The sequence below is a fragment of the Scyliorhinus canicula genome, chromosome 1, assembly GCF_902713615.1.
Source record: "Scyliorhinus canicula chromosome 1, sScyCan1.1, whole genome shotgun sequence".
Lineage (NCBI taxonomy): Eukaryota > Metazoa > Chordata > Chondrichthyes > Carcharhiniformes > Scyliorhinidae > Scyliorhinus > Scyliorhinus canicula.
The window spans coordinates 229967284-229994914 of NC_052146.1; the positions used below are offsets into that span (position 1 = coordinate 229967284).

General features: G+C 44.0%; 1 protein-coding gene across 5 annotated transcripts in view; it reads right to left on the reverse strand.

Moving 5' to 3' along the window:
- Positions 1-27631, reverse strand: part of rel (v-rel avian reticuloendotheliosis viral oncogene homolog) — a 77143-nt gene that overhangs the window by 42224 nt on the left and 7288 nt on the right. For all 5 annotated transcript variants that reach the window (XM_038809150.1, XM_038809159.1, XM_038809141.1 and 2 more), the window contains exons 2-4: positions 23706-23747; positions 23444-23580; positions 21535-21683 (exon numbers count right to left, since the gene is read on the reverse strand). In XM_038809150.1, the coding sequence (XP_038665078.1) occupies positions 21535-21683; positions 23444-23580; positions 23706-23747 (328 nt within the window). The remainder of the gene's footprint in view (positions 1-21534; positions 21684-23443; positions 23581-23705; positions 23748-27631) is intronic.

A 27631-nucleotide genomic window follows, 5' to 3' on the forward strand; every position in this document is an offset into this window, starting at 1 on the left:
GTCTCATACCTTTCACTTTTCTTGAAACAGAAATGCTTTTTTCTGTATCAAGCACAAAGTACGAGCTGTGGAAAATTGTGCAGGAGTCCTTTGCTTGCCTGATTTGCATAACACTATATTTCAGCGTTTGGGACTTCCCCACCCAATTTCCCACATGGAAAAACCATGACATCATCACAGCATAATGGATGTGGCAATTAGGAAGTACTTATTTCAAAATGCTGGGTTGGAATAACTCAAATTGTTATTTAGGGAATTAATGCTATCGTGTTGATATTGTATTTGTCTATATTCAGATCTGCTTTTTGTTACTAAACCAACACAGTTTACTAATCAAAGCATAAACCCCTCGAGAAGAATTGTCTCAAATCAGAGAGAGCAGACAGGTGACATTTTATCTCATTACAAAATGATTTCTAAATACTTCGCACCTGTATTATTAGCCCTAAAACATTACAAAGCACAATATTTGGAGATGGGATATTTGCATCATTCACATTAAAATGAACAGTTTCTAGTATAAAAATGGAGCTGTTTAGCTTTCACCATTACAGACTCCAGGGATTACAAGTGTATCTTCAATATTATAAGTTGCGTTAGTGGTGTTCCCAATGGATTTTTTTCACATTTCAAACAAGTCGTTTAATATTAAATCAGATTTGTTGAATTTCACTGGAAGTTTGTAGCAATCTTAGACTTCAAAATTTGTAGGTGACATTTAAATTGCCGATATTGTGAACTGTAAGGACGAAAGTGATAAGACTTCAAGAGAATATAGAAAGGCTAGTCGAGTGCGTGGACACATGGAAGTTGAAAGTAAATTCAGCAAAGTGTGAAGTGTTACATTTTGATGGGAACAATGAGGAGAGGCAATATAGATTGGAGGATACATTCCAAAAGGGCTACAAGAACAGGAAAACACAGGCGCGCACATGCCATTCAAGTTGGCAGGCAGGCTGAGAAGATGGTTAAAAGCCATAGTGGATCCTGGGTTTTATAAAAAGAGGCACAGGGCACAAAACCATGGAAATGGCAATGAACCTCTACTAAACACTGGTTCTGCCTCAACTGGACTATTGTGTCCAATTCTGGATGCTTCAGGAATGGTGTGAAGGCAACGACAGAAAAGATTTACAAGAATGGTTCCAGGGATGAGGGACTGCAGTTGTTTGGGTAAATTGGAGAAGCTGGGATTGATCCCCTGCGAGATGGTTGAGAAAAGATTTGATGGAAGTGTTCATAGCCATAGGGGGTTGAGACAAAGTAGATCAAGAGAAACTATTCCCTTGGCAGAAGGATCGACAACCAGACGATATGCATTTAAGGTGATTGACAAAAGGACCAAATGCAACATGAGGAAAAACGTGTTTTTTCCCCTCACAGCAAGTAGTGTAGGATCTGGAATACCAAACAAACAAGGAGCAGGAGTAGGCCATTCAGCCCCTCGAGTCTGCTTCGTCATTTAATAATGGCTGATCTGACAGTGACCTCGGGCAGGATTCTCCGACTCCCCGCCGGGTGGGAGAATCGCCGGGGGTCGGCGTGAATCCCGCGAATGCCGTCCTCCCAATTCTCCCGCCCCCCCAAAAACCGGCCTGGCGTGAGTCCCACCGCTCGCCTCGGAGAATGGCGAGGTCTGGCGCCACTCAATGGGCGCCGGGGCCGCCCGAATTCGCCAGCCTGTGAAGGGCCGAAGTCCTGCCCGCCTGTAGCCAGTCCCGCCGGCGTAAATCAGAGTAGGTCCCTTACCTGCGGGACCTGGCAGCGCGGGCGGGCTCCGGGGTTCCTGGGGGGTCGCGGGGGCATCTGGCCCCAGGAGATGCCCCCACAGTGGCCTGGCCCGCGATCGGGACCCACCGATCCGCGGGCGGGCCTGTGCTGTGTGGGCACTCTATTTCTCCGCATCAGCCGCTGTGGTCCTCCGCGATGACCGATGTCGAGACGAACCCTCTCGCGCATGTGCGTTATGACGCCAGCATGCACAGGCGCTCCTGCGCATGCGCCGACTCGCTCCGGCCAACAGAGGCCCTTCGGCGCCACTTGGCGTGGCGCCAAGCCCCGTTCCAGTTGGCCGGCGGGGTGCAAACCACTCCGTGGCGGGCCTAGCCCCTGAAGGTGCGGCCCGACGCCAGAGTGGTTCACGCCACTCCGTCCCACCAGGACCACCAACCCCGCTGGGTACGGGAGAATCCCGCCCCTCAAATCTGCCTCCCGCCTATCACTGATAGTCTATCACTCCCTCGCTTATCAAGATTCTATACACCTCTGCCTTGAAAACTTTCAAAGACTATGGGCGCGATTCTCCGCCCCCCCATGCCGGGTGGGAGAATAGTGGGAGGGCCTCCCGACATTTTTCACGCCCTCCCGCTATTCTCCCCCCCCACGCCCGACACACGCCACGAATCGGCGCTCGCCGTTTTTTACGGCGAGCGTCGATTCTCCGAGGCCGATGGGCCGAGCGGCCAGGCCTTCACAGCCCGTTTCAACACGGCAGCAAACACACCTGCTCGCTGCTGTCATGAAACGGGCGCCAGATGCCCGTTTGGGGCATCTGGGGGCCCGATTGGCACGGCAGTACCACGGCCGTGCCAAGGGGGGCATAGGCCCGCGATCGGTGCCCACCGATCGCGGGCCGTGCGTCTGTAATGGATGCACTCTTTTCCCTCCGCTGCCCCGCAAGATCAAGCCGCCACGTCTTACGGGGCGGCTGAGGGAAAAGACGGCAACTGCGCATTCGCGGGTTGGCGTTGTCCAACCTGCGTATGCGCAGCTGACATCATCGGCCGCGTCAGCCGGCGTGACGCTTGACGTGCGGCCTTGACAACCATCGTCAAGGCCGTGCCGCCGTGACACATGGGGCCGCGCTCCTAGCCCCGCCCGGGGGGGAGAATCGACCCCGGAAGTGGGTGTGAAGGCTGCCGTGGGTCACGGCCTGTCCCATGGCAGCCTTTACGATTCTCCGCATTTGCGGAGAATCTCGCCCTATATTTCCACACTGATTCAGGAAGAGATGTGAAAATACTCACGACCCTGAGAGAAAGAATTACGCCTCATCACCACTGGTTTAGTTCACTGGGCTAAACCGCTGGCTTTTATAGCAGACCAAGCAGGCCAGCAGCACAGATCGGTTCCCGTACCAGCCTCCCCGGACAGGCGCCGGAATGTGGCGACTAGGGGCTTTTCACAGTAATTTCATTGAAGCCAACTCGTGACAATAAGCAATTTTCATTTCATTTCATTTTCATTTCATTTCATTTCGAATAGAAAATCCCTTATTTTTTAACAATGACCCCTATTTCTAGATTCTTCCACAAGAGGAAACATCCGCTCCACACCCACCCTGTCAAGACCCCTCAGGATATTAAAATGTTTAAATCAAGTTGTTTCTTACTCTTCTAAAATCCAGTAGATACAAGCCTAGCCTGTCCAACCTTTCCTCATTAGACAACCCACCCATTCATGGTAAACCTCAGAACTGCTTCAAATGAATTTACATCCTTCTTTAAATAAGATAACCAATATTGTACACAATTTTCCAAATATGGTTGCACTAGTGCCCTGTACAACTGAAGCATAATGTCCCTGCCTTTGTATTCAGTTCCCGTTACAAAAAATATAACGTTCCTTAGCTTTCCTAATTATCTGTTGTACCTGTATACTAGCCTATTCTGATTCATGCACTAGGACACCCAGATCCCTCTGCACCTCAAAGCTCTGCAATTTCCCACCATTTAGATAATAAGCTTTTTTAAAATTAATTCTGCCTAAATGGACAATTTCACATTTTCCCACATTATAATATTCTATTTGCCAGATCTTTGCCCACTCTCTTAAACTATCTCTACCTTTTTGTAACCTCCTTATGTCCTCTTCACAACTTAATTTCCTACCTATCTTTGTATCATCAGCAAATTTGGCAACCATCCCTTTTACCAAATCATTTACATAAATTGTAAACATAGAGGTCCCTGATCCGATCCTTGTGACACACCACTTGTTGCATCTTGCCAATCTGAAAAAGATCCATTTATGTCTACTCTCTCCTTCTTGGTAGCCAGCCTATCTTCTATCCATGCCAATGAGTTACGTCGTATACCATGAGATTTATTTTCTGCAATAACCTTTGATGTGGCACTTATCAGGTATCTTCTGTAAATCAAAGTACAGTACATCCACCAGTTGGTTCCCTTTTATCCACAGCAAATGTTACTTCCTCAAAAAACTCTAATAAGTTGGTTGAACATGATTTCCCTCTCACAAAACCATGTTGGCTCTGTCTGATTACCTCGAGTTTATCCAAATGCCCTGCTATAAAACTTATTTAATAACAGCTTCGACTAACTGGCCTGTAGTTTCCCGCTTTCTGTCTCCCTCCCCTTTTTAAATTTAGAGTACCCATTCATTTTTCCAATTAAGGTCAATTTAGCATGGCCAATCCACCTAACCTGCACATCTTTGGGTTGTGGGGATGAAACTCACGCAAACATGGGGAGAATGTGCAAACTCCACACGGACAGAATCCCAGAGCAGGATTCGAACCTGGGACCTTTGCGCTGTGAGGCAGCAGTGCTAACCACTGCACCACCGTGCTGCCCCTCTCCCTCCATTTTTGAATAATGGAGCCATATTTGCTATCTTCCAATCAAATGGGACCTTCCCCGATTCTAGGGAGTTTTGGAAAATTAAAAGCAATGCATCAACTATCTCACTAGACACTTTCCATGCTTGCCCTTTGGTAGAGATACTTAATTAATCTCACTCCCCTACTCTTTCCTCACAGTACTGTGATTATTCACCACCCTTTCAGTCACTGCTTTAAAGATGCAACACCTCACTATGTAAAAAAAAAAAGATTCCTCGTATCCCTGGTTCTTTTCCCAACCACCTTAAGTATGCATCCTCTGGTTATCGACCTTCCTGCCACTGGAAACACTTCATCCTTATTTACTCAAAATTGTTGATGATTTTTAATACCTCTATCCAATCTCCAAACCTCTTGGCTCGAAGAAGAACAACTAAAGTTTCTTCAGTCTTTCCACATAACTGAAGTCCTGCATCCCTCGTACCATTCAAGTAAATCTCGTTCAAATTTTCGCTAAAGCCTTGACACCCTTCCTGTTGTGTGCTGCTCAGATTTGGACACACTATTCTACATTGAGCATAGCCAGCAATTTATAAAGGTTTAGCATAACTACCTTGCTTTTGTGTTCTATTCCACTGTCTATAAAACAAAGGATCTGATATGCAAGTTTAACTTCTCAACTTGTCTCGCCGCCTTCAGGGATTTGCACCCCAAGGTCTCTCTGTTCCTGCTTCTGTGTAAACATTGTAATATTCATTGCCCTTTCTTATCCTTCCTACCAAATACATCATTTCACACATCTCCACGTTAAGGTTCAATTTGCCATGTGCCTTCCCATTTTACCAGTTATCTATGTTCTCTTGAAGTCTGTTACTATCTTGCTCATTGTTAACTATATTTCTGAGTTTCATATTATCTACAAACTTTGAAATTATGCACTGTACACCCAAGACTCAAAAAGAGCAACGTTCCTAATACCAACCCCTGGGAAACAGCCCTCCATACTTGCCCAGAGTCTGAAAAATACATTTTCACCACTACTCTGCTTTCTGCACTTAGTCTATTTTGCATCCACACTACAATGGTCTTTTTTTATTTAATGGGTTTTAATTTTGCCAACAGAATATTTCACTTTTGTCAAACACCTTTCAAAAGTCCATATATGCACCAACCACACTATCCTCGCCAACTCTCTCATAGAATCACAGAATTTACAGTGCAGGATGAGGTCGTTTGGCCCATTGAGTCTGCACCGGCCCTCGGAAAGAGCACCCTACTTAAAGCCCACGCCTCCACCCTGTCCCCGTAACCTAGTAACCCCGCCTAACCTTTTGGACACAAAGGGCAATTTAGTATGGCCAATCCACCTAACCTGCACATCTGACTGTGGGAGGATACCGGGTGAGCACCCAGAGGAAACCCACCCAGACGTGGGGAGAAAGTGCAAACTCCACACGATCACCCAAAGCCAGATTGAATCCGGGTCCCTGGAGTTGTGAGGCAGCAGTGATAACCACTGTGCCACCGTGCCGTTCCATTGCTTCAAAAAACTCAGTCAAAAACTTTGATTTATTAGCCCTTGTTTCCAAATGCCTGACCTGGGTTATTGCCTGTAAAGGTTTAAGGCTGACTGGTCTATTTATCCCCCCCACCTGTTTTTAAGCAAGGATGTAACACTTTCATTCTTCCAGTTGTTTGGCACCATTTCCACTCTGAAGGAGGATTGGAATGTTGTGGCCACGCCCTCTGCAATTTCCACCAGTTACTTCCCTCAGTAATCCAAGATGTATTCCATCTGAACAGTGTACCACTTTACTTTGTGAACTGCCAACCCCACTCCTCTAGGCATTTTTAGCCTATCGTATATCACTGGCGACTCCTCCTATACAGACGGCAACATCTTCTCTAGTGAAGGCAGATGCAATACATCAGCCATGTTTTCCTATTTCCTTGTTGTCCCGAATTAGTCCTACAATTCCTTTGGCTTCTCTCTTTGTTACTCTGCATGAAAATTAACTATTTTGACTATTAGAATCCATCAATATTGTTGGATTTCTTTTTTGATTGCATGCAGTAAATAAACACAATAAAAGTTACAAAACCCGCTACTCAGCTTTTCCTTCATATTTTTGTGACTTTTCAGATCAGAACATCATAAACTATTAGGTTTACTCCCCTTACATATTTTTTAATGGAACTAAACACACATCGTAAGATTTAGAATCAAATGCCATAAGTAATATGAATCTGAAAAATTTATGACAATACAGTTGAAGAAAATTCATTGGTGCGTGACAGTATAATGTTCTCTTTACTTAAGAGTTCAGATTTTTAAAATGCCTCAGCCAACTGTATGAAATACATATTTACACAAATACAGGAGCTGTTTACCTGTTGTTTGGAGCACATTCAAGTGTTCTTCCACAATTTTGTGAAGCAGCATTAGAACAAATATAGTGAGAGAGATTTACAGTGCGAATTTAAGTTTGAATTTAACGCATTCTGCATTGGAATAGTCATGAGAAATCATTGTAATTCAAGTTAGTAACATCTGCAACAAAGGAAAACCAAAAATATCCATTTGTAACTACACTTTGAGATATGAATGGGAAATTAAAAACTTACATTAAAGAAATCCATCACTGGATTAATTGTTGTCAAGGTGAAGCTCTGAATCATTCAGAAGCAATTTATAAAAACAGCAATGAGTACGGTTATAAAAATTCCCCTCCTCTGCACATCATCATTCACATTGCTGTTTCCTTCAAAACAACACAACAGTCACACTGTAACAAGCCCAGTTGTCAAGTAATATTCTAAATGGAAAACGTTTTGTATAAAGAAATGAGGGCTAAAGCTCCATAGTGGTATTTTTCATTCAGTTTCGACTACTTGCATCAGATTTGTGTGTGTGCTCTTTTAAGGTCATAACTAAAATAGCACACAGGAATATTAACCAATGGGCAAAACAATGACACAAAGACTACATCGTAATTTGGGGAGCCAGACAATACAACAAGGGAAATCAATAAAAACAGAACATGCTGGGCAGCACGGTGGCACAGTGGTTAGCATTGCTGCCTACGGCGCTGAGGACCTGGGTTTGATCCCGGCCCTGGGTCACTGTCTGTGAGGAGTTTGCACATTCTCCCCGTGTCAATTTAGCGTGGCCAGGTGGATTGGCCACGCTAAATTGCCCCTCAATTGGAAAAAATAATTGTTTATTCTAAATTTACATTAAAATAAGAAAATAAAACCAGAACATGCTGAAAACATACAGCACTGGAATGAGAAAAATTTAAGTTTAGAGTAGATCATTCAGAATCTCCTGGTGAAGGTTCCCACACAAAATATCAAGCACGAAAGACCCACTGGACTCGGAGCAGGACACAGCCAATAGAACCTACTTAACCATGCTGACACTGGATCTAACCAACTCCCGGCATCTACTGGCCTCCCCAGGGAGACCCCAGCTGAGCGTCGTTTAGTACTGGTCCACGCAAACATGGACCAGGTGGAATGGCCCCTGGGGGGTCTTCCAGGCCATTGGAGGCGGCTGGGGGTCAGGGACAGGGCAGGGTGGCACTCTGGCTGTCTCCCTGGCACCTTGGCACTATCACCTCTGGCCTGCCATGGTGCTTGGGTGGCACTGCTAGGAGCACGCCAGGGTAGCCAAGGTCAGGACCTGGAGGGCGGCCATGCCCATGAAAGGGGGGGGGGGGGCATGAAGGGTAGGGGTTAAGGTCAGTTATGAAGGGGTCTCCAGAAGGTTGGGAGGGAGGGTGCAGGGTGGTATTCTGGAAAGGTGGGGACCTGAAAGGGGCTGTGGGAAGGCCTGAAAAGTGGGGGCCCTCAGCAACCCCATGGCAGCGTGTCCTCACCTGAGGGGTGTGGGGTAATGCCCATGTCTGTAGGGGGTGACATTGCCCATAGGTGAGGGGTGTGGGGGGGGGCCCACAAGCTCACTTAGAGATTGGGGAACCCTTTCAAAATGGCTGTCTGGCCAGTGAGTTCAGCTCCCCCAGTGATGGAAAAAATTCCAAGTGTGGGCTAACCCAGAGAGAAACTTCCAGGGCCCGAAAAGGTAAGTACGGTTAGATAAGGGTGGGGAACACACAGCCAAAATACACTCATAAACTAAGGGATCAAAACAGATAGTGGCAATCCAAAAGATTCTGCAAACAGGCATACCCTTATATTAACAGAAGAATAGGAGAGGGTAGAATACAAGAAAAACAAAAGTATAGGCTTTACAAAATATATTTTAACGTAGCTTTTTAAGGTTAAAAAAGCAGACAATGAGCAGAGACAACTAAGGCATAGTATCTGGATAGTAGACAAAGGCTGGAATTCTCCAGTTGTTACAATTCACTTTTCCCGGTGGGAGCGCACGCCGCCAATGGGCTTTGCGGCGTCGTGGAGTAGTTTCAATGAGAAATCACACTGACAAGCGGCAGGAAGATAGAATCCCACCGCCAGCAAACAGCGCTCCATCGGGAAACACACAGCTGGGGGACCGGAGAATCCCGCCCATGCCTTCATTCTAACCAGTTTGCTACACCTGCATTTTAGCCACCTGGACAAACCAGACAGTGACCACTGCACAACAAGGGCTGTCCATTGACCAGTTGACTCATGACTCCACTGGTTTAGCACAGAGGGCTAAACAGCTGGCTTGTAATGGAGAACAAGGCCAGCAGCGTGGGTTCAATTCCCATACTGGCCTCCCCAAATAGGCGCCGGAATCTGGCGACCAGGGGCTTTTCACAGTAACTTCATTGAAGCCTACTTGTGACAATAAGCGATTATTATTATTAACCCATGCACATATGGGCAGCATACATATGATGAAAGCCATGCTGCCACATGGAACTTCACTAAGCAGACCACTAGAATGCTGAAAGAAACTGAAAGAGTTCAGATTACTCTGGGGGAGTTTTGCAGTACTTGGCAGAGGAGTATGCATCAAGAGCGGTGGTGGCCTGCTGCATGCTACAGAACCTCACCAACATTTTGTTTTAATAAATTTAGAGTACCCAATTCATTTTTTCGAATGAAGGGGCAATTTAGCGTGGCCAATCCATCCAACCTGTGCATCTTTGGGTTGTGGGGGCGGAACCCACGCAAACACGGGGCGAATGTGCAAACTCCACATGGACAGTGACCCAGAGCCGGGATCGAACCTGGGACCTCGGCGCCGTGAGGCCGCAGTGCTAACCCACTGCGCCACCGTGCTGCCCTCAGAACCTCACCAACATGATAGCAAAGCACCAGCTATGTGACAACCAGCTGTAAGAGAAGGAAGAGGCAACCAGTCTGGACATGCCGTCCATGATCGAGTCATCTGACTGCAGCACCAATGAACACAACCCCAATCCACAAACCGCCCTACACCTTTCCATCCGTATTAATGACCATCAGGTTTATATATCCGCGATACTAAAGTAAACGGCATTGAAAATCAAACATTCCAAACAAACTTTATAAACCAAACTAGGCCATATTGTATACAAGCATATGCAGATAGAATTGGATAAATATGGCATTCTGCCAGTGTGTTCAGGAGAATATTTTACAACAGTATATTTCCAGTTCAACAAGAAAGACACTCGTAGGCCTGGTTCTTTGGAATAAGCTGGGCCAAGTGGATCAAGTGTCAGTAGGGGAACATTTAAAGGACAGTGATCATTGTATCACATGGCTTAGGTTGGCTGTGGAGAAGGACAAGGAGCAATCCGGAGTAAAAGCCTTTTTGTGCAGCAAGTAGTTAGGATCTGGAATGTACTGCCTGAGACGGTGGTGGAGGCAGGTTCAATTGAGGAATTTAAGAGGGAAATGGATTATTATCTGAAAAGGGGGAATATACAGGACATCAGGGAAAAGGCGGGAGAGAAGCACAAGTTGATTCGCTGCTTCATAAAGCTAACACAGGCACGACGGGCCAAATGGCCATCTTCTGTGCTGCAACCATTCTATATTTTAAGAATGACCCTTATGCGTTCTCTTCGTGCCTGTCATCTGGATGCATTTGCTTGCCATAGAGAGTTCCTATCCAGTGCTCCTTCTATGGCTGCAACATGGCTTGAAGAAAGCTGTTGACTTTCAATGGGGAAGACTACAAATGGTCTTTCAGGACAATCTCAAGCCACTCTAGGCCCAGCTTCAGAGTGCAGCATCTCTGCATGGGTGGCAAGAGTCTGAGCTGTCTGGCTAAGCATTGGGAGAATAGCAGTGGTGGCAGGAATACTGCTGTCATCCTGAGAAAGGACAGCAGGCTTGTGCTCCATAAACCCACTGACACTCCCACAGGGTGGTGTCTCAAATTCGAGCAACATGTTGGAGAACAGATTGCTGGGATGTTTTGACACCTTGCAAGCCCCTTTGAACACTGATATCTGCAGCTCTCATGGCAGCAGGCTGAGACTTTATGGTGGCAAACTAAGCTTGCATGACTTCAGTTTGAACTTCCACTGCAGCACTCAGACATTGGCTGGTTTCTGTTTGTGTTGTAAGGGAAGCGGCAATATCAGCCATCCCAGGTTACATCATTAATCAATCCACAAGTATCGTGGAGTTGGCTACCACTTCCACACTTGAAAGGATAGTCTCCAAGCTCTGCACAAAGCCCTGTGCCAAGTTGACGCTGACTCCTCTGTGCTCCTTGACATTTGTATGCAGGAGTAGAACTGCCAATGTACCATGCATTTCAGCAGGCCTTCTTCTGTAAGCCATCCTATTGAAATCCCCAGCTGAATCCTCACCAATGGGTCTCATGTGCAACCTCACCCTCAAGCACGCTGGCACCTCCATGCTATACAGTCCCTACACTGGCCACATTCCATTATGAATAGAAGAGGTTGTGTAATGAGGGAAAGTGGGATGTGAGAGAGAAGATTTGGTATGAGAATACCGTCATGTTCGATGGCTTCAGCCCTGCCACTTGCAAAGACTTTTGGTCATGGCTGTTCGAATGATATGAGCACTGGCTCCTCCATGGGTGAGGACATGCAGCTGGGTCTGTCCTCTGTCAATTAGCTGTCGCCCAGTTATTTTCCACCTTGTCCTGCAAGAGAAAGGGAAGTGCATCACCGAGCAAGCTGTGAGATGTGGGTGTGGGGCTTGCAGCAGCGCTAAGTGTGTGAGGATGAGGTGACGCTGTGACTGTTAGTTAGGTATGAGTCATAATTTATAGAGATTGTTGCTGATGGGGGTGTATTGAGAAGCATGTGAAGCTACTGCTGCAGTTGGTGATATGGTATTTGATCATACCCACTGACCTGACCTTTTCCACAGTCACTGAAATTCTTGTGGCACTGCAGCCAGGTCCTCAGGGCTGAACTCCTGACATTAATCACCACCTATCTAGGCTGACTACCTTCTCAAAGTTTATCTGGAACATCCCTTGCATCCTGTGGATACATGTAATCTGCTCTCTGTCTCCTGCACCAGGGTCTCCAGTAATAAAATCTAGAAGCCCGTTGCTTGCCATACTTATGTACTGCCACGGTCAAACTCACTTTCACAATGACTTCCAGCACCTGCTCCAGCCAAAATACAGCCTCCCTTTAAGAGGTGATGGTTAGCTTTAAGTGGTTCAGGCTAGGTTAATATCATGCTAGCTTTTCATGGCTTTGCTCTGGCATGCAGCCACTCAACAGTGAGCTTTGCACCACCTGTACCAAGCAATCATTTAGATTAGAGGACTAAATAAAGTTTCCATGTTGACTGCATCGAAAGTAATGAGGGTTGCTAATCGCACATTGAGATTCCCTTTCCTGTTTTCAGAAGTTATCAAATGTTCTGGCCAAAGAGTTTCTACTCTGGCCTAATAAATCACGCTGGGCTTTCAATGCACTGTCTCCCAGGCGTAGCTGGTTTCTCTGCATTTTAAACAGTCAAAACTGAACAATGTGTAGTCAGATCAGAGGATTCTAGAATGACATCCTGTGACTTGCCATCTACCAATTTAGCAATGTGGCTCAACAAAGCTTTTGCTTTATTGATTGTTGTTCCACAGGGACTAGACTTGTTTACTGCCAATTTTAGCACCTAGGTATGTTTCAATTTCACCCTTTGCTAATTATAGGTTTTTATGCTTTCAGTATTTATTTTACTTACAAAATACACACAATTCCCTCCCACGATGCCTGTGTTTGGATGTAGTATGATACCATACAATTATGGGCCTTTAAATATGCTTGCCGAGTGAACTTTGGACATAAATTAAGGGGTTAGTGATGCTTAACTAACTTTGTGCTTTATTTATCAGAAACTTCTGAAGATTGGAAAAATATCTATCAGTATTATTGATTTAAAAAGGGAAGTACACATCCAGAAACTATGTTGGTAAGGAAACTCAAAACAACTTAAAAGAGAAGCACTTGGAGACATAACTTGTCAAAACAAGTTAGCATTGATTCAGGAAAGGAAGGTGATGCTAAATCAACCTATTGGAATCTGTTTGAAGATATTACTGGTGTGATGGACAAACATAGGGGCTAGTTTAGCACAGTGGTCTGAACAGCTGGCTTGTAATGCAGAACAAGGCCAGCAACTCGGGTTCCATTCCTGTATTGGCTTCCCCGAACAGGTGCCGAAATGTGGTGACGAGGAGCTTTTCACAGTAACTTCATTGAAGCCTACTTGTGATAATAAGCATTATTATGATGACAGGATTTTATATCAGCAATTGATTGGTTGAAGTAAAGTCACAGAATGAAAGTTTTCATTGATTAAATTATTACAAGATTAAAATTAATTTCAAACTGGCCATTTTTAGGTTCTGTACAAACGTTACGCCTCATTTGAAATACCAAAACCAATACATTTCTCCAATGCTAATTGCAAGATAATTTCAATCCTCTCATGTACAAGTATGTCATGGAATTGGATTTTTGAATACAAATTTGCATCGTTCATTCAACAAAGCTTTTCCTTAATGACAGCAGGGCATGTAAGGTGAAAGAATTCACTTGCTAAGTATGTAAATGTTGACTATTTAATTTGACTGATGAAGCCCTTCTCTTCCACGGGCCAAACATAATTTGCAGTTTCATGAAGGGAAAAATTCTGCAGTGCTCTCTAAATTACCATTATCCTACCTGATCTCAGCAGAGATGAAAATTGGTGTTGATAGTTCTTTCTCGGTCGGGCCAGCACTTACTGAAAAGTTTCAAATGTTCACAGGTGTGAGCACAAAAAAAGAGCAAGCTTCCTCGAAGCTCACCGTGGCAGACTCTTTTCTGGCTGTCAGCGTCACAGTGGTTTTAAAATAGGCATTCCCTCTAGCCTTGTTCCTTCATCTGAACATCGGACAACAGGTCAGAAAACACATCTGAGGTCCATCGGTCAAAGATAAGGCAATGGCTTTCATTTTACCCGCTATCGGATAAAATGGTCTTGCCATTAAAAATCGAGGCAAACTTTCAGTAAATTCTGTCATCAATAACGTCGAACTAAACAATATAGAAGAATTGATTGATATTTATTGTCACATGTACCGAAGTACAGTGAAAAGTATTTTTCTGCAGCCAAGAACATTGTAGACAAAAGAATAATCGACAGACTACATTGACAGTAGACAACACATGGATTTGACTGGCTTTTGAGTGCTTACAACCACCCCATAATCTTATTGAATAGCAGATCAGCCATGATCTTATTGAATGGCGGTGGAGCAGGCCGAGTGGCCTACTCCTGCTCCTAATTTGTATTTTCATGTGTTCCACCAGAGGCCAAGAGACTAACTCCTCCTCAGCCATGGTCAATGTTATTCAGGAACCAGCTACTTGGAGATACACAAGTCTAGCCCAGGATGGCTACCATGTTGAACGCTCTATGTGAAAATACCCTGCCCTTCATTTTCCGCAGTCCCTAATGACCCAGCTGATCTTGGAAACTTCGCACCTGGGGAATGAAAACGCACCACCTCATATTGGAAGCTTTCTTTGCTTCTGACCAAGAAGGTAGTAGGTGCAAGCTACATTACGAATTTGCATATATAACCTTGGCTAAAACTTCAAACTGCATTGAGGGGCTTCTGCATTGAAAGTGCCATTTTGTTTTAAAGAGATCTTAAACTAAGGTATTGTCTGCCTGCTGAAGTGAACATAAATGTCAAATGAAAGTGACAAGGCCAGTTGTTTATTCCATACAAGAGAGTGGGGAAGCATGGAGTGATCTGAGTGCTTCATGAACCGTAAGCCAGGAATGCAAATGGAAATTTCCTGCTAATCATTTCTCAAGCTGTAATTTAGAATTTGATTTAGAATATTAACACTGCAACCTTGTTGAGATACCTGGTTAATAGAAATTGCTTGGCAGTGGCAGTTAACTGTCCATCAACTGAATTTGGTTGTCTGAATAAATGTTGGGGTCTCACGGTAGCATGGTGGTTAGCATCAATGCTTCACAGCTCCAGTGGTCCCAGGTTCGATTCCCGGCTGGGTCACTGTCTGTGTGGAGTCTGCACGTCCTCCCCGTTTATGCGTGGGTTTCCTCCGGGTGCTCCGGTTTCCTCCCACAGTCCAAAGATGTGCGGGTTAGGTGGATTGGCCATGATAAATTGCCTGTAGTGTAAGGTTAATGGGGGGATTGTTGGGTTACCGGGTATACGGGTTACGTGGGTTTAAGTAGGGTGATCATTGCTCGGCACAACATCGAGGGCCGAAGGGCCTGTTCTGTGCTGTACTGTTCTATGTTCTATTATAGTCGGAAGCTGATTTAGCAGCTGTAACTTAAGCATGCTTCCTATGTAAACTCTTGAGATAGGATCAGTGTTTGCTACTGCACAATAATGATCTGGGAGCAGAGTGCTTAATGAAGTCAGAAATTTAGTACGGAGAGGGAGAGGAGGTGCTGCTTTTTATTATTTTTGTTTTACTTCCAGCAGCTGGTGAGAGTCCATTTGCCTCCAAGCTAGGAGTTTGTAACATACCATTATTTTTATTTACCAAATTAGCAACTGGTTAACTAATTAACTGGTTAACCAACCAACGAAACAAATGTCAGACAGACATGGCAGAATAATGGTGTGTCATGACTGCAACATGGAGGATGTTTGGAATGTTTTGTAGCCCCGGGCAATCATACCTACAGTAAGAGTTTGCAGCTTGAACTACTTTGGCTCAGAGTTGCTGAACTGGATTCCGAGCTGCAGACACTACAGAGTATTAGGAGGGAGGAGTGTTGCCTGGTTACTTTGTTCTGTGAGACAGCCACACTGCTTAGGTTAAGTCCCACTTGGAGTTGGTCAATGGTCAGGAGGGTGTGAGTACTGCAGATCTAGGGTACTGCATGTATGTGGATAAGAACAAGGTCTGCATTGCGGATGAACAAACTGAACATGGAACAATGGTGCAGGATGCCATTTGAGTAGGAGGATAAAAAGGAATGTGGTATTGATAAGAGACAGTGATAGATACTGTTCTCTGCTGCTGCGTGACCAGGAATTCCAACAGCTGCGTTGCATGTCTGGTGCCAGGGTGAAGGGCATCTTGCGGCTGGAGAAGAACATGGAGTGGGAAGGGGTGGATCCAGATCCTGGTCCACGTTAGAACAAATGGCATCGGTAAAACTAAGAATAGTGTTCTGGTGAGAATATTAGAGGAATTAAGACCTAAATTAAATTGCAGAGCCACAAAGATAATAATCTCTGCATTGTTACCTGAGCCACATGCCAGGTGGCACAGGGCCATGCAGATTAGAGAATTGAACACAGGGCTCAAGGAGTGGTGTGGAAAGAAGGAGTTTTGAATCATGGGGTAGTGACACCAGTGCTCTGGACAAAGAGAGGTGTTCCATTAGGTTGGGCTTCACTTAAACTGGGCTGGGATCAGAGTCCTGACAAATTGTATAAGTAGACCAAGGAATAGGGCTTTAAATTGAAAGTGTGGGTGATAGTACGGGAGGAGAGGGGGGGGGGGGGGGGGGGGGGGGTGGGGGGAGGAGAAGAGAGGGCTCCGGTGTTTTGGAAATCTAAAGAGAAAAGTTAAGACAACAGAGCAGTCCAGCAATTTGGGTAAATACAAACAGAATGGAGCAGGAAGGGGCAGGGTCAAAATGTTCAATAAAAACACATGACATCGAAAAACAAAAACACAGCCAAGAAAGATTAGTCCATGATTCACAAAGAATAGTATTCAATTCAAAGAAAGGGCTTACAATGTTTCAAGAATAGTAGTAAGCCTGAGGTTTGGGAGTGTTTTAGAAACCAGCAAACAGTTGCTAAAAAGAGAAAAATTAGAATCTAAGAGTGAACTAGCCACAAATATAAAAAGTTTGTAAAAGGTTTTACAAGAATATAAAAAGGAGAGTAGCGAAAGTAACTAGTCCATTAGAAGCAGAGACAGGAGACATCATCATGGAAAATGCAGAAATGGCAGAGACATTGAAGACATATTTTGATCACATATTTTGTATTCTTCACAGTAGAAGACACAAATTACACAGCAGAAACAGAGGGTAACCATGGGCTTTAAAAAAGTGAAGCACTTAAGGCAATTAATATCAGCAGAAAAAACATATTGGGGGCATATAAGGGACTAAAATCCAACAAATCCCAAGGACCTGATGACCTAAATCCTCGGGTTCTAAAACAATAGCTGTAGAGATAGTGGATGTGCCAGTTATGATTTTCCAAAGTTCTCTAGATTCTCGAATGGTCCTAACAGATTGTAAATTAGCAAATGTAACTCTGCTATTGAGGAAAGGAGGAAGTGAGAAAACAGAGAACCACAGGTCAGTTAACCCGACATTAGTCATCAGGAAAACGCTGAAATCTATTATTAAGGAAGTCTTGACAATGCTCTTAATAAATCATTGTCTAGTCAGACAAAGACAGCATTGTTTTACAAAAGGGAAATAATGTTTGGCAAATTTATTACAATTTTTTTTCAAAATGCAACTAGTAGGGGAGATAAAAAGAATCTGTAGATGAGGTATATTTGGATTTCTAAAAGGCATTCAATAAGGGACCACAAGATAAGGGCTCATGGATTGAGAATTGGTTAATTAAATACAATTTACAGTGCAGAATGAGGCCATTCGGCCCATCGAGTCTGCACCGGCCCTTGAAAAGGGCACCCTACCCAAGCCCACACATCCACCCTATCCCCATAGCCCAGGAACCCCACCCAACCTTTTTGGACACCACGGGTAATTTAGCATGTCCAATCCACCTAACCTGCACATCTTTGGACTGTGGGAGGAAACCGGAGCACCCGGAGAAAACAGTCATACTAACTCAATTACTTACTGAGTAGAAGTAGCCAATGTTCAGATTTGACATTTCCCAACAGATTTACTTCTCAATTTTCCCAACCATTTGATTGTAACCCATGATGCAATTCTCTCCTTGTTTTTTCTTCAACCTTTCTGCAACCTTTGCCATGATGACCACACCATCCTCCTTCAACACCTTTCCTCCATACCGAAGCTCAGTGAGAATATCCTTGTATGATTTTGTTCTTACTGATGTAATTGTAGACAAAACATCTCCATGCCTACAACGTCGTCCCCATCTCTTGAACTTACCATTCCTTACTCTGGCCTTAAATGCATCTACCTTCATTTTCCATGGCATTGCTGCCCCAAAACATTCCACCTCTCTACACTGGGCTAAATCGCTGGCTTTGAAAGCAGACCACGCAGGCCAGCAGCACGGTTCGATTCCCGTAACAGCCTCCCCGAACAGGTGCCGGAATGTGGCGACTAAGGGCTTTTCACAGTAACTTCATTGAAGTCTACTCGTGACAATAAGCTATTTTCATTTCATTTCCTCCTTTAAGACCTTCTGGTTTTGGTTACCCTTTTTGTCTCGTTATGCTTCGTCAAAATGGATTGGGATAACTTGACATTAAGAATGGCATCTAAATGCAAGTTGTTGTTGTATATATTTTGTCAAAGGGCAAGGGGAAAAGGATAGATTGGGACGAGGCTGTAAATATTTCCCACAAGCCGAAATTCTGTGACATTCAATATCTAGGCTTCCCTTGAAGAATGACCAAAAGGCTAGGGATTGGAAGATACTCAGTTACCATGGATTCATACCTGATTTTAAAACCAGGTTATGTACTTAGCAGGTCACATACGCAGAAGACACAATGTATATAATAGAATCTATCATTCATTTTGCCATTTGTCAAGGTATTAGTGTAGTCTGAAACTGTATACCACACTTTCTACATGACTTTTGATTAAGGCATTTCTTCACGTTACCTTAGTTGGCAATTTTGCAATCACAATAATAAATCATAGAATCACAGCATTCAAAGGAGGCCATTCAGCCCATCAAGTCTGTAGCAAATCTTTCAAGGGGAAATCTAGTTAGGCCCACTTCTTTGCTCTTTCCTCATGGTCCTGCAATTATTCATTCTTCTAATATTTATTCAATTCCTTCTTGAAGGCTACTATTAAAAATCACTACGACTTCATCGATTCAATATGTCTGTTTGAATAAGTTTGTGATCAGGTGAAATTTGCCAAAGTTTCCACTCCTACTTGTTATCCAGCTATTCCATCTGGAAACATGTGCACAGGTGTTGGGTATAAACAGGTGTTGGGTGTAAACAGGAATGGACTCGGCTGTGATGACCCTGGCCAAATAGCTGGCTGACACCCACACCAATCAGGTACCAAAGACTGCCAAGGCGCCCATGGAATCATATTCCAGTGAGGTGTCAAACCTTCCAGGAGAGAAGGAGTAGAAAAAAAACGGTGAATAGAAGGAATGAAGAAACTAACTCCACCTTGGTAAGAGCATTCCACGCAACACCAGAAAATGTTGCACACTCCCACAATAACCATTTTCTCAGGCAGATGGACAACTTAAAGAAAAAATAGAGACTTGCTTTCATATAGTGCCCTTTGAACCTCACGAATGTTCCAAAGCATTTTATAGCCAATGAAAAACATTTGAAAAATAGTCATTTTACAATGTGGGAACCACGACAGCAAATCTGTGGACAGAAACACTCCAAGAAACAGCACTGCAAAAATGTCCAGATTATCTGTTTTAGGCGTTTGTTGAAATTAAATGTTGTTTGGGGACACCAAGAGAACTCCATTAATCCTCTTTGAATAATGGGAATGTTTTTTGTACATCCATCTGAAAGGGCAGACTCTCACATTAATCGCTCCATGAACAATGCCACTGTAACAATTTGCAGTGCTCCCTAAGCGTTGTACTGAATCCCAGTCTAGCATTATGTGCTCAAGTCTTTGCAATGAGACTTCAACTCACAGCCTATTGATTCAGAGGTGAGGGTGCTCCTCCGAAGCCATGGCTAACAGCAGTGCTAAATTGGGACCAGCTTTGTGCAGTGAGCTCACATCCACTAAGAAGTGATTTAAGACTGCCCACGCTCATTTCAAAAAGAACTCATATGACCAGAGAGTCCAATTAGTCTGGGAGGTTTCAAACCAGGGAACTAGATGTGAAAGGAAAATGTGTGAATCCATTGTCCCACCGACTCTTGGCTTGAATGCCTTTATAATAAATATCAACATTGATCCTCATCAAATTGCCAGAGGGCAACAGTGTAAAGTACATCGACAACCCATCAAATTAGATTGACAATATTAGTCAATTCAATCTCAGGCTTCCTACTTCAAGATTTCACACACTTTACCAATTATAATATTAGAGCATAGAATTTCTACAGTGCAGAAGGAGGTACTTCAGCCCATGGTGTCTGCACCAACCCTCTTGAAAGAGCATCTTACCTAGGCCCATTCCCCCACCTTATCTCTGTAACCCCACCTAACATGCACATCCTTGAACACCAAGGGGCAATTTAGCATGACCAATTCACCTAACCCGCATATCTTTGGACTGTGGGAGGAAGCTGGAGCACCGGGAGGAAACCCCCACTGACATAGGGAGAACGTGCAAACTCCACACAGACAGGGACCCAAGGTTGGAATCAAACCCGGGTCCCTGGCGCTGTGAAGCAGCAGTACTAACCACTGTGTCCATGCTGCCCCTATTATCTTTGCATTGATATTTCCAAGGACTGTGACAATCAAGCGTGTAGCAGACATTTAGGTCAATGGTCCTCCATAACCATATCCAGGTAAAAATAATTTATTGTGAGGGATTTAAGTATTAAAATAATTTTGATTGACTAAATAGTAACTAGAAAGAGAACAGATATTTTCATAATCAACAAACTTACAGGTCAATCAATATTTGTTCCCCATCCATGCCTTTGTTACCTCCAGATTGGACTATTTGAATGCTCTCCTAGTTGGCCTCCCATTTTTCTTCCAACATAAACTTAACCACATCCAAAGCTGAACTGCTCATATCCTAACTTGCACCCATCTTCTTCACCCAGTCTACCAGAGCCTTGATTTTAAAATTCTCACGTTGAGTTGAAAACCTTCCATGGCTTCATTCCTTATTCCTGTAACCTCCTACAGCCTTAAAAGTCTCCAACTATACATTCCTCCAACTCTGGCCTCTTACATCAGCCCACTTTTTTCACCCCGTCACCGGTGGCTATTTCTTAAGCTATTCAGACTCTAAACTTTGGAATTTCCTCCCTAAACCTCACCATCTTTTCACCACTGAGACGCTTCTTAAAACTTTGACTGAAATTTTGGTCAACTAATAATAATAATAATAATCTTTATTTTCTATCCTAATGTCTCCTTCTTTTTGGGCTCAGTGATAATTTGTGTTTGCTTGCACACTGTGAAGCACATTTTACAACATTAAGTGCGCTATCTAAATTGCAAGTTGTTTTTGTTGTTATTGACAACCTAAATCAAAATGAAAATCTGTGAAGGAATAATCACTTTAAGCACAGGGTGACTGAAGTTGCAGCCCAGCCCATGATTTTAAAAAATAATTAGTAAGCAGATTAAAACCAACATTAGTGTATATTTCACTCTTAAAGAAAAACAATGCAAACAAAATAAAAAGTGCCAGCTTAAACATGAATACCTACCTAAGAATTCTACGGTCAGGGCCAAAATCAGCTTCATAGAATCCATCTCTACAGTCTTTGCCAACCAAGTCATGTGGGTGGGGCTTGAAGGGTTCAACTTTTGTTACTAAAGTAACTAAAACTCTCCCTCTTCCAAAATAGTTCACAACCTACATGGATAAAGGAACATACAGATCAGAACCATTATGTTGTAAAAGGGAAGGAGAACTTGGATAAGCTATGCACTGGAATCTTGTACGTTTGCAGTTTTTTGTTTAAATGTTGCTTTCTCATTACTCAGATTTTCTAAATCCAACAGATTAGAATAACTCAAAATGTTAGCTGGGAAACTGCCCCGTTCAGACAAGGCTAACATGGAATGAAGTTAGTCACATAAGCACAGCTGACATATTAAACCTCTTCCACTCACTTCTTGGGATGGGTAGATTTTAGATTGCTCTTTTGGCATTTATTTCTGCTTTGAACGCTGACACAACTGCAAAGTCAGCACACCAGACTTCTCTCAAATTCAATGTAAATGTTTATAAATTAACATTAACGTTGTACAATTAGGGGCAGCACGGTGGCCGCAGTGGTAGCACTGCAGTCACACGGCGCCGAGGTCCCAGGTTCGATCCCAGCTCTGGTTCACTGTCCGTGTGGAGTTTGCACATTCTCCCCGTGTTTGCATGGGTTTTGCCCCCACAACCCAAAGATGTGCAAGGTAGGTGGATTGAACACACTAAATTGCCCCATAATTAGAGAAAAAATGAATTGGGTACTCTAAATTTTTTTTAAAACATTGTACAATTATAGTCAGGTAGAAGCCTCATACACATGCAGGATTATCTAAAAAGATATCTCCCGTTATTAATATAATGTAAATAGGTCTAGCTCCTAGATGATTCTGGTTCCTCAAGTACAAATTTGATTCATTTTAATCATGACAGGATCAAAACAATTCATCTATAATTCAATCCATACACAATTACAAATTGTTTTTTCAAAATTAACCTAGCTGAGAATTACTCTAACCAAGTAGCAAAAACGCCAAGAAAGAAAGCAAGGCATCAAGAACCGTGAGAGATTTCAGACTGTACTGAATGAGCTACAGAGGTGGTGCTCAAAACCAACTACAAACTTCACTGGGAACATGAAAGCCAGAATGACAATCATATACAATTTTGGTAAGTTAGTTGTTTCAGATTTAAAGTAGCTTATTTATAAATAACTGTCAACATAATGATGATAAAACTAATATATTTTTCCAATATTAAATCTTGCTTTTCCACAATAAGGTGAATTGCAGTAATCTAGCAAAGTGTGCCGTGTTAGAACAGTATATTGTCATGTCAAGAATCCATGTGAAATGTTGAGTCAAACCTTAATCATCCATACAGGGAATTCCTTTTCTTTCCAATTAAGGGGCAATTTAGCATGGCCGATCCATCTACCCTGCACATCTTTGCGTTATGGGAGTAAGACCCACCCAGACAATGTGTAAACTCTATACGGACAGTGACCCAGAGCTGGGATCAGACCCGGGTCCTCAGCACCATGAGACAGCAGTGCTAACCACTGTGCCATCCAATACAGGGAATTCCTAATCTCAACTGAATTCATCAGCAAAAGACATCCAGCAAGATGTAATTTACAGGTTATTGTCCTTACAAGCAAATGACTTAGCAGTAAATTACCATATTTTTGTTGAAGCTATTTAATTTATGTTCTTTTTTGAAAAATTGATTGAAGAGGAAACGGTTCACACCACCTTTGGAACCTTGCTACACAGAAACAGGATTTACTTTTTTTGAACTAAAATATTTATTCCCATAGATGTTTTTAGTAGCTTTAAAATTATTGCACAAGAAATAGGAGGCATTTTCACAGAAAGCTTAAAACTTTTTGTCTACGTATTGTAATGATATACCTGTATGGAAGGATATGTTCTATTATTATCTGTGCTGTGCTCCCCAGGAATGCTACCAGCCGACCGTCCTTCGCACTTATAGCGGAAACGCATGCCACGTTGCTTGGGCTGCTCGACAATTTCAACATAAGGCTCACCTAAAATTATTTCAAAAATAATTGCAGGAACATGGATTTGCAGCAAAGTACACAACACATCAGTCACACAAACAGAAAAACAAGATGGAGTTAAGGTATTTCCTACAATATGAGAAGTCTCTTACCTTGAAGGGGAAGCCTTGACATAGCAGGCAGGTGACCTCGCACTGTAAAGATAGGAGACAAGAAAAAAATTATTGCTTATTATCTATTATAAAGAACCAAAAGAGTAGCACATCTCCCTACTTAAGAATGGCAAGGGTGGGCGGAGGCAACGTCATGTAGGGGCACAAGTTTGAGGGTTTTGTTGTTGGTGCCTTTACCATTCTCGCTGGCCAGGCACTCCACAAGCCCAGTGGTGGTGTCAGCCCCAAGGGTGGTGGGGGCAGTGGAGGCGGCATTTGGGGCTGGAGGGTGCCTCGGTGTGGGCACCGATCTGTGATAACCATAAGTTTGCGCCAGTGGGGCTGGACATGAGGTTCGGGGGTGGCAGCAAGTGGGAATTGAGCACTTTGGGGACTTGTTTATAGGGGGAAATGTGCAGGGCTGGAGGACCTGGAGGAAGTGTATGCGTTGCCCAGGGGGAATGGCTTTAGGTACCTGCAGGTTCGGGACTTGATGAGGAAAGAGGTGCCGTCCTTTACTAGGCTGCCGCCCCTGCAGTTGCAGGATGATGTGCTTTCAAAGGATGAAATAGGGGAGGGGAAGGTGTTGGTTATCTATAAGGAATCGATAGAGTGGGAGGAAGCCCTGGTGGGGGACATTCAGTGTAAATGGGAGGAGGAGCAGGAAACCGAGATGGAGGCCTTGCGGAAGGTGAATGCATCCTCATCATGTGTGAGGTTAAGCCTCATCCAATTTAAGGTGGCGCATAGAGCTCATCTGATGAAGGGGACAGAGGAATTGGGGATATATACAAGTGGCTGGGGGAGCAGGGAGGTGAGCGGGTGGTGAAGATCAAGGAGAAATGGGAAACGGAGTTGGGGCGATCAATTGGAGAGTATGGAGTGAGGCACTGCATAGGGTAAACGGGACCTCCTCTTGTGCAAGGTTGAGACTGATACAGTTTAAGGTGATGCACAGGGTGCATATGACTCGGGCGAGAATGAGTGGGTTCTTTCAGGGGGTAACCAAATAGTGTGAAAGGTGTGGGCGGGGGGTCAGGGAATCACCCGCAGATGTGTTGGGGTTGTGAAAAATGGGAAGATTCTGGGCGGGAATGTTCGCAGTCTTAGCTAGGATAGTGGAGGAGGAGGTGGAACCGGACCCTTTGGTGCCAATATTTGGGGTTTCAGAGAAGCCGGAGCTCATGGAGAGGAGGAAGGCCGATGTCTTGGCTTTCACCTCGCTGATTGGACGGCGACGAATTTCGCTGGAGTGGCGGTCGGCATCGCTACCGGGGTAGTGGCTTGGTTGGGTGACCTGTACGACCTCCTGTGATTAGTAAAGATAAAATCTGAGTTAAGCGGCTCTTCAGGGTGGTTTGAGGAAAGGTGGGGGATGTTTGTGACCATGTTTGAGGGGCTGTTCGTCGCGGGGAGGGGCGGGTGAAAAGGGGTGAAAATCTGTACAGATTGTATAAGATTGCTGGGAAGTATGTTTCCCGAGGTGTTTATTTCCTGTAACCTGTTCTGATATGTGTTTGTAACAAAATACATTTAAAAAAAAGAACTCATATAATAATAATCGCTTATTGTCACAAGTAGGCTTTTTTTTTTAATTTAGATTACCCAATTATTTTTTCCAATTAAGGGGCAATTTAGCATGGCCAATCCACCTACTCTGCACATTTTTGGGTTGTGGGGGCGAAACCCACGCAGACACGGGGAGAATGTGCAAACTCCACACAGACAGTGACCCAGAGCCGGGATCGAACCTGGGACCTCAGCGCCGTGAGGCGGTTGTGCTAACCACTTGGCCACCGTGCTGCCCGACAAGTAGGCTTCAATGAAGTTGCCACCTTTGTTGCCACATTCCAGCGCCTGTTCGGGGAGGCCGGTATGGGAATTGAACCCGTGCTGCTGGCCTTGTTCTGCGTTACAAGCCAGTTGTTTAGCCCACTGTGCTAAACCAGCACTATATGATGGTGGCGAGGATGATAGGCTCTTTGCAGGAGTAGAGGCCAGGTGTGGGTAGTGTGTTGGGGGGTGGGGGGGGGGGGGGGGGTTGGGGGGGAAGAAGCGGGAACCACGTCCAAATGTTCTGGGTGTGTCCAGGATGAGGGGGTTCTCAGATGTAATGTCTGAGGTGCCGGGTACGGAGTTGGTTCTGAGTCCAGAGGTAGTGATATTTGGGGTATCAGAAGAGCTGGGAGTGCAGGGTGTGAGAGAGGCTGATGTCTTGGCCTTTGCCTCCCTGATAGCCCGAAAATGGATCTTGCTGGGCTGGCGGGACTCAGAGCCACCGAAAGCGAGCATGTGGGTGAGCGACCTGGTAGAATCCCTGAGGCTGGAAAAGGTCAAGTTCGCACTGTGAGGATCGGCAGAGGGGTTCGCACGGAGGTGGAAGCCATTTATCAATATCGTTTAAGGAGGATTGAGGGCTCAGCAAGGGAGTGGGGTGGAGTGGTAAGGGGGTTTAAAATGGGAAGGCGAGATGTAGCGGGGGGAGGGGGGTGCTGTCAGGGGGCAGACAGGTTATGGATGTTTATGGAGTTGTTTTGTTGTTTTTCAGAGATTTTGTGTATATATGTGAAAATGCCTTGAATAAAATATTTTTTTAAAGAATGGCGCGAAGTTTCCAGTGTGCCTGGATTAAGATTTTTTTTTTAAAAGGATGAAAATATATTTTTATCTAAGCAAATTAATAAAGTGTGATTGGAGGAAGATCTAACTGGTCAGTTGGTGTTGCCCTCCGATGTCATGAAACCATTCATGTTTTAAATTAAAGGTCACTTTAGATACACCCACAACTAAATGGTGGGTGTACACTCAAACAGAAGTGATGCAGCTCCTGCTAAGTGCACCCACTAAAAACAATTTCCTCAAGGTTTTTTTCCTCTTCCTTTTAACATTAAAAATACAGCTCTGTAGATTATTTTTGTCACAAATCATTTGTCCTTGATGACAAAACAGTTTAACTCAAAACTGTGGAACAAGATTATCCAATTGCAGTAGCGGTATTTACCTGACCATTCAATAATTATTCTGATTTCACAAAAATAACTGGTTGGGACAGCCATAGTTATACTAGGCCTGTGCAAAAAAAAAATTACACCAGCAGATTTTTAAATCGCAACTAGTGTGTTCGAGGGGTTATTTAATTTCTGTAGACCCAAGAAGAAAACATCTATTCAGGACGGTAACTGTCCGATCGCCAACGCACAAAGAATAAAACAGGAAACAATGTTCAAAAGTTATGAAATTGGCCCAAATGTTAGGGGACGCAATGGGATGCTGTAGTTTAAACGGAAACAAAAGTTACCAAACAGTTTTAGACAATAGGTCCACTCCCTCAGTAGCATATCCTCTGGTATCCGGTTTTCAGATCACATGCTTAACTATGGGCATTTTTAGAGTACGTTTTACTTTGAAACAGTGACAAGCTGTTGAAAGTGATGTATGTGTTTGGTTTCACTTGATACTTCACTGTTTTTTTTTGAGGAACTGGTAGTGAATCTAAAGCAAACTACAACCTTTACTGAGAACCAGTACAACTGCCCAATGAGATTCATTTACTTTCAATTAAATATTTGGGAAGTTAACGGTGGATTGAAGTGGTGACCAGCGGAGACACTGGTATTTTTGTAGATTAGTAACCCCTCATGCCCAGCAAATGTAGGAATCAGACAGATTACAAAACGACAGATACAAAAATCAAGTCGCTGGTTAGACGAGTGGTATCAATGGCCATCAATGGCCATTTTCATTTCATTTCATCATCACTCTGCTGACTGAGCTGAAAATGTGCATTCAAGCTTCAAGCGCCGCTTAGTAATTTCCCTGTGTATTTAACATTAACCCCCTCAATTAAGAGTCGTTTATTTTAAAGTCTAGCGGCTTCCATTTGAAACAAACAGCAGCATTAGGAATCAGTGGCTGCGCTGGAGCAC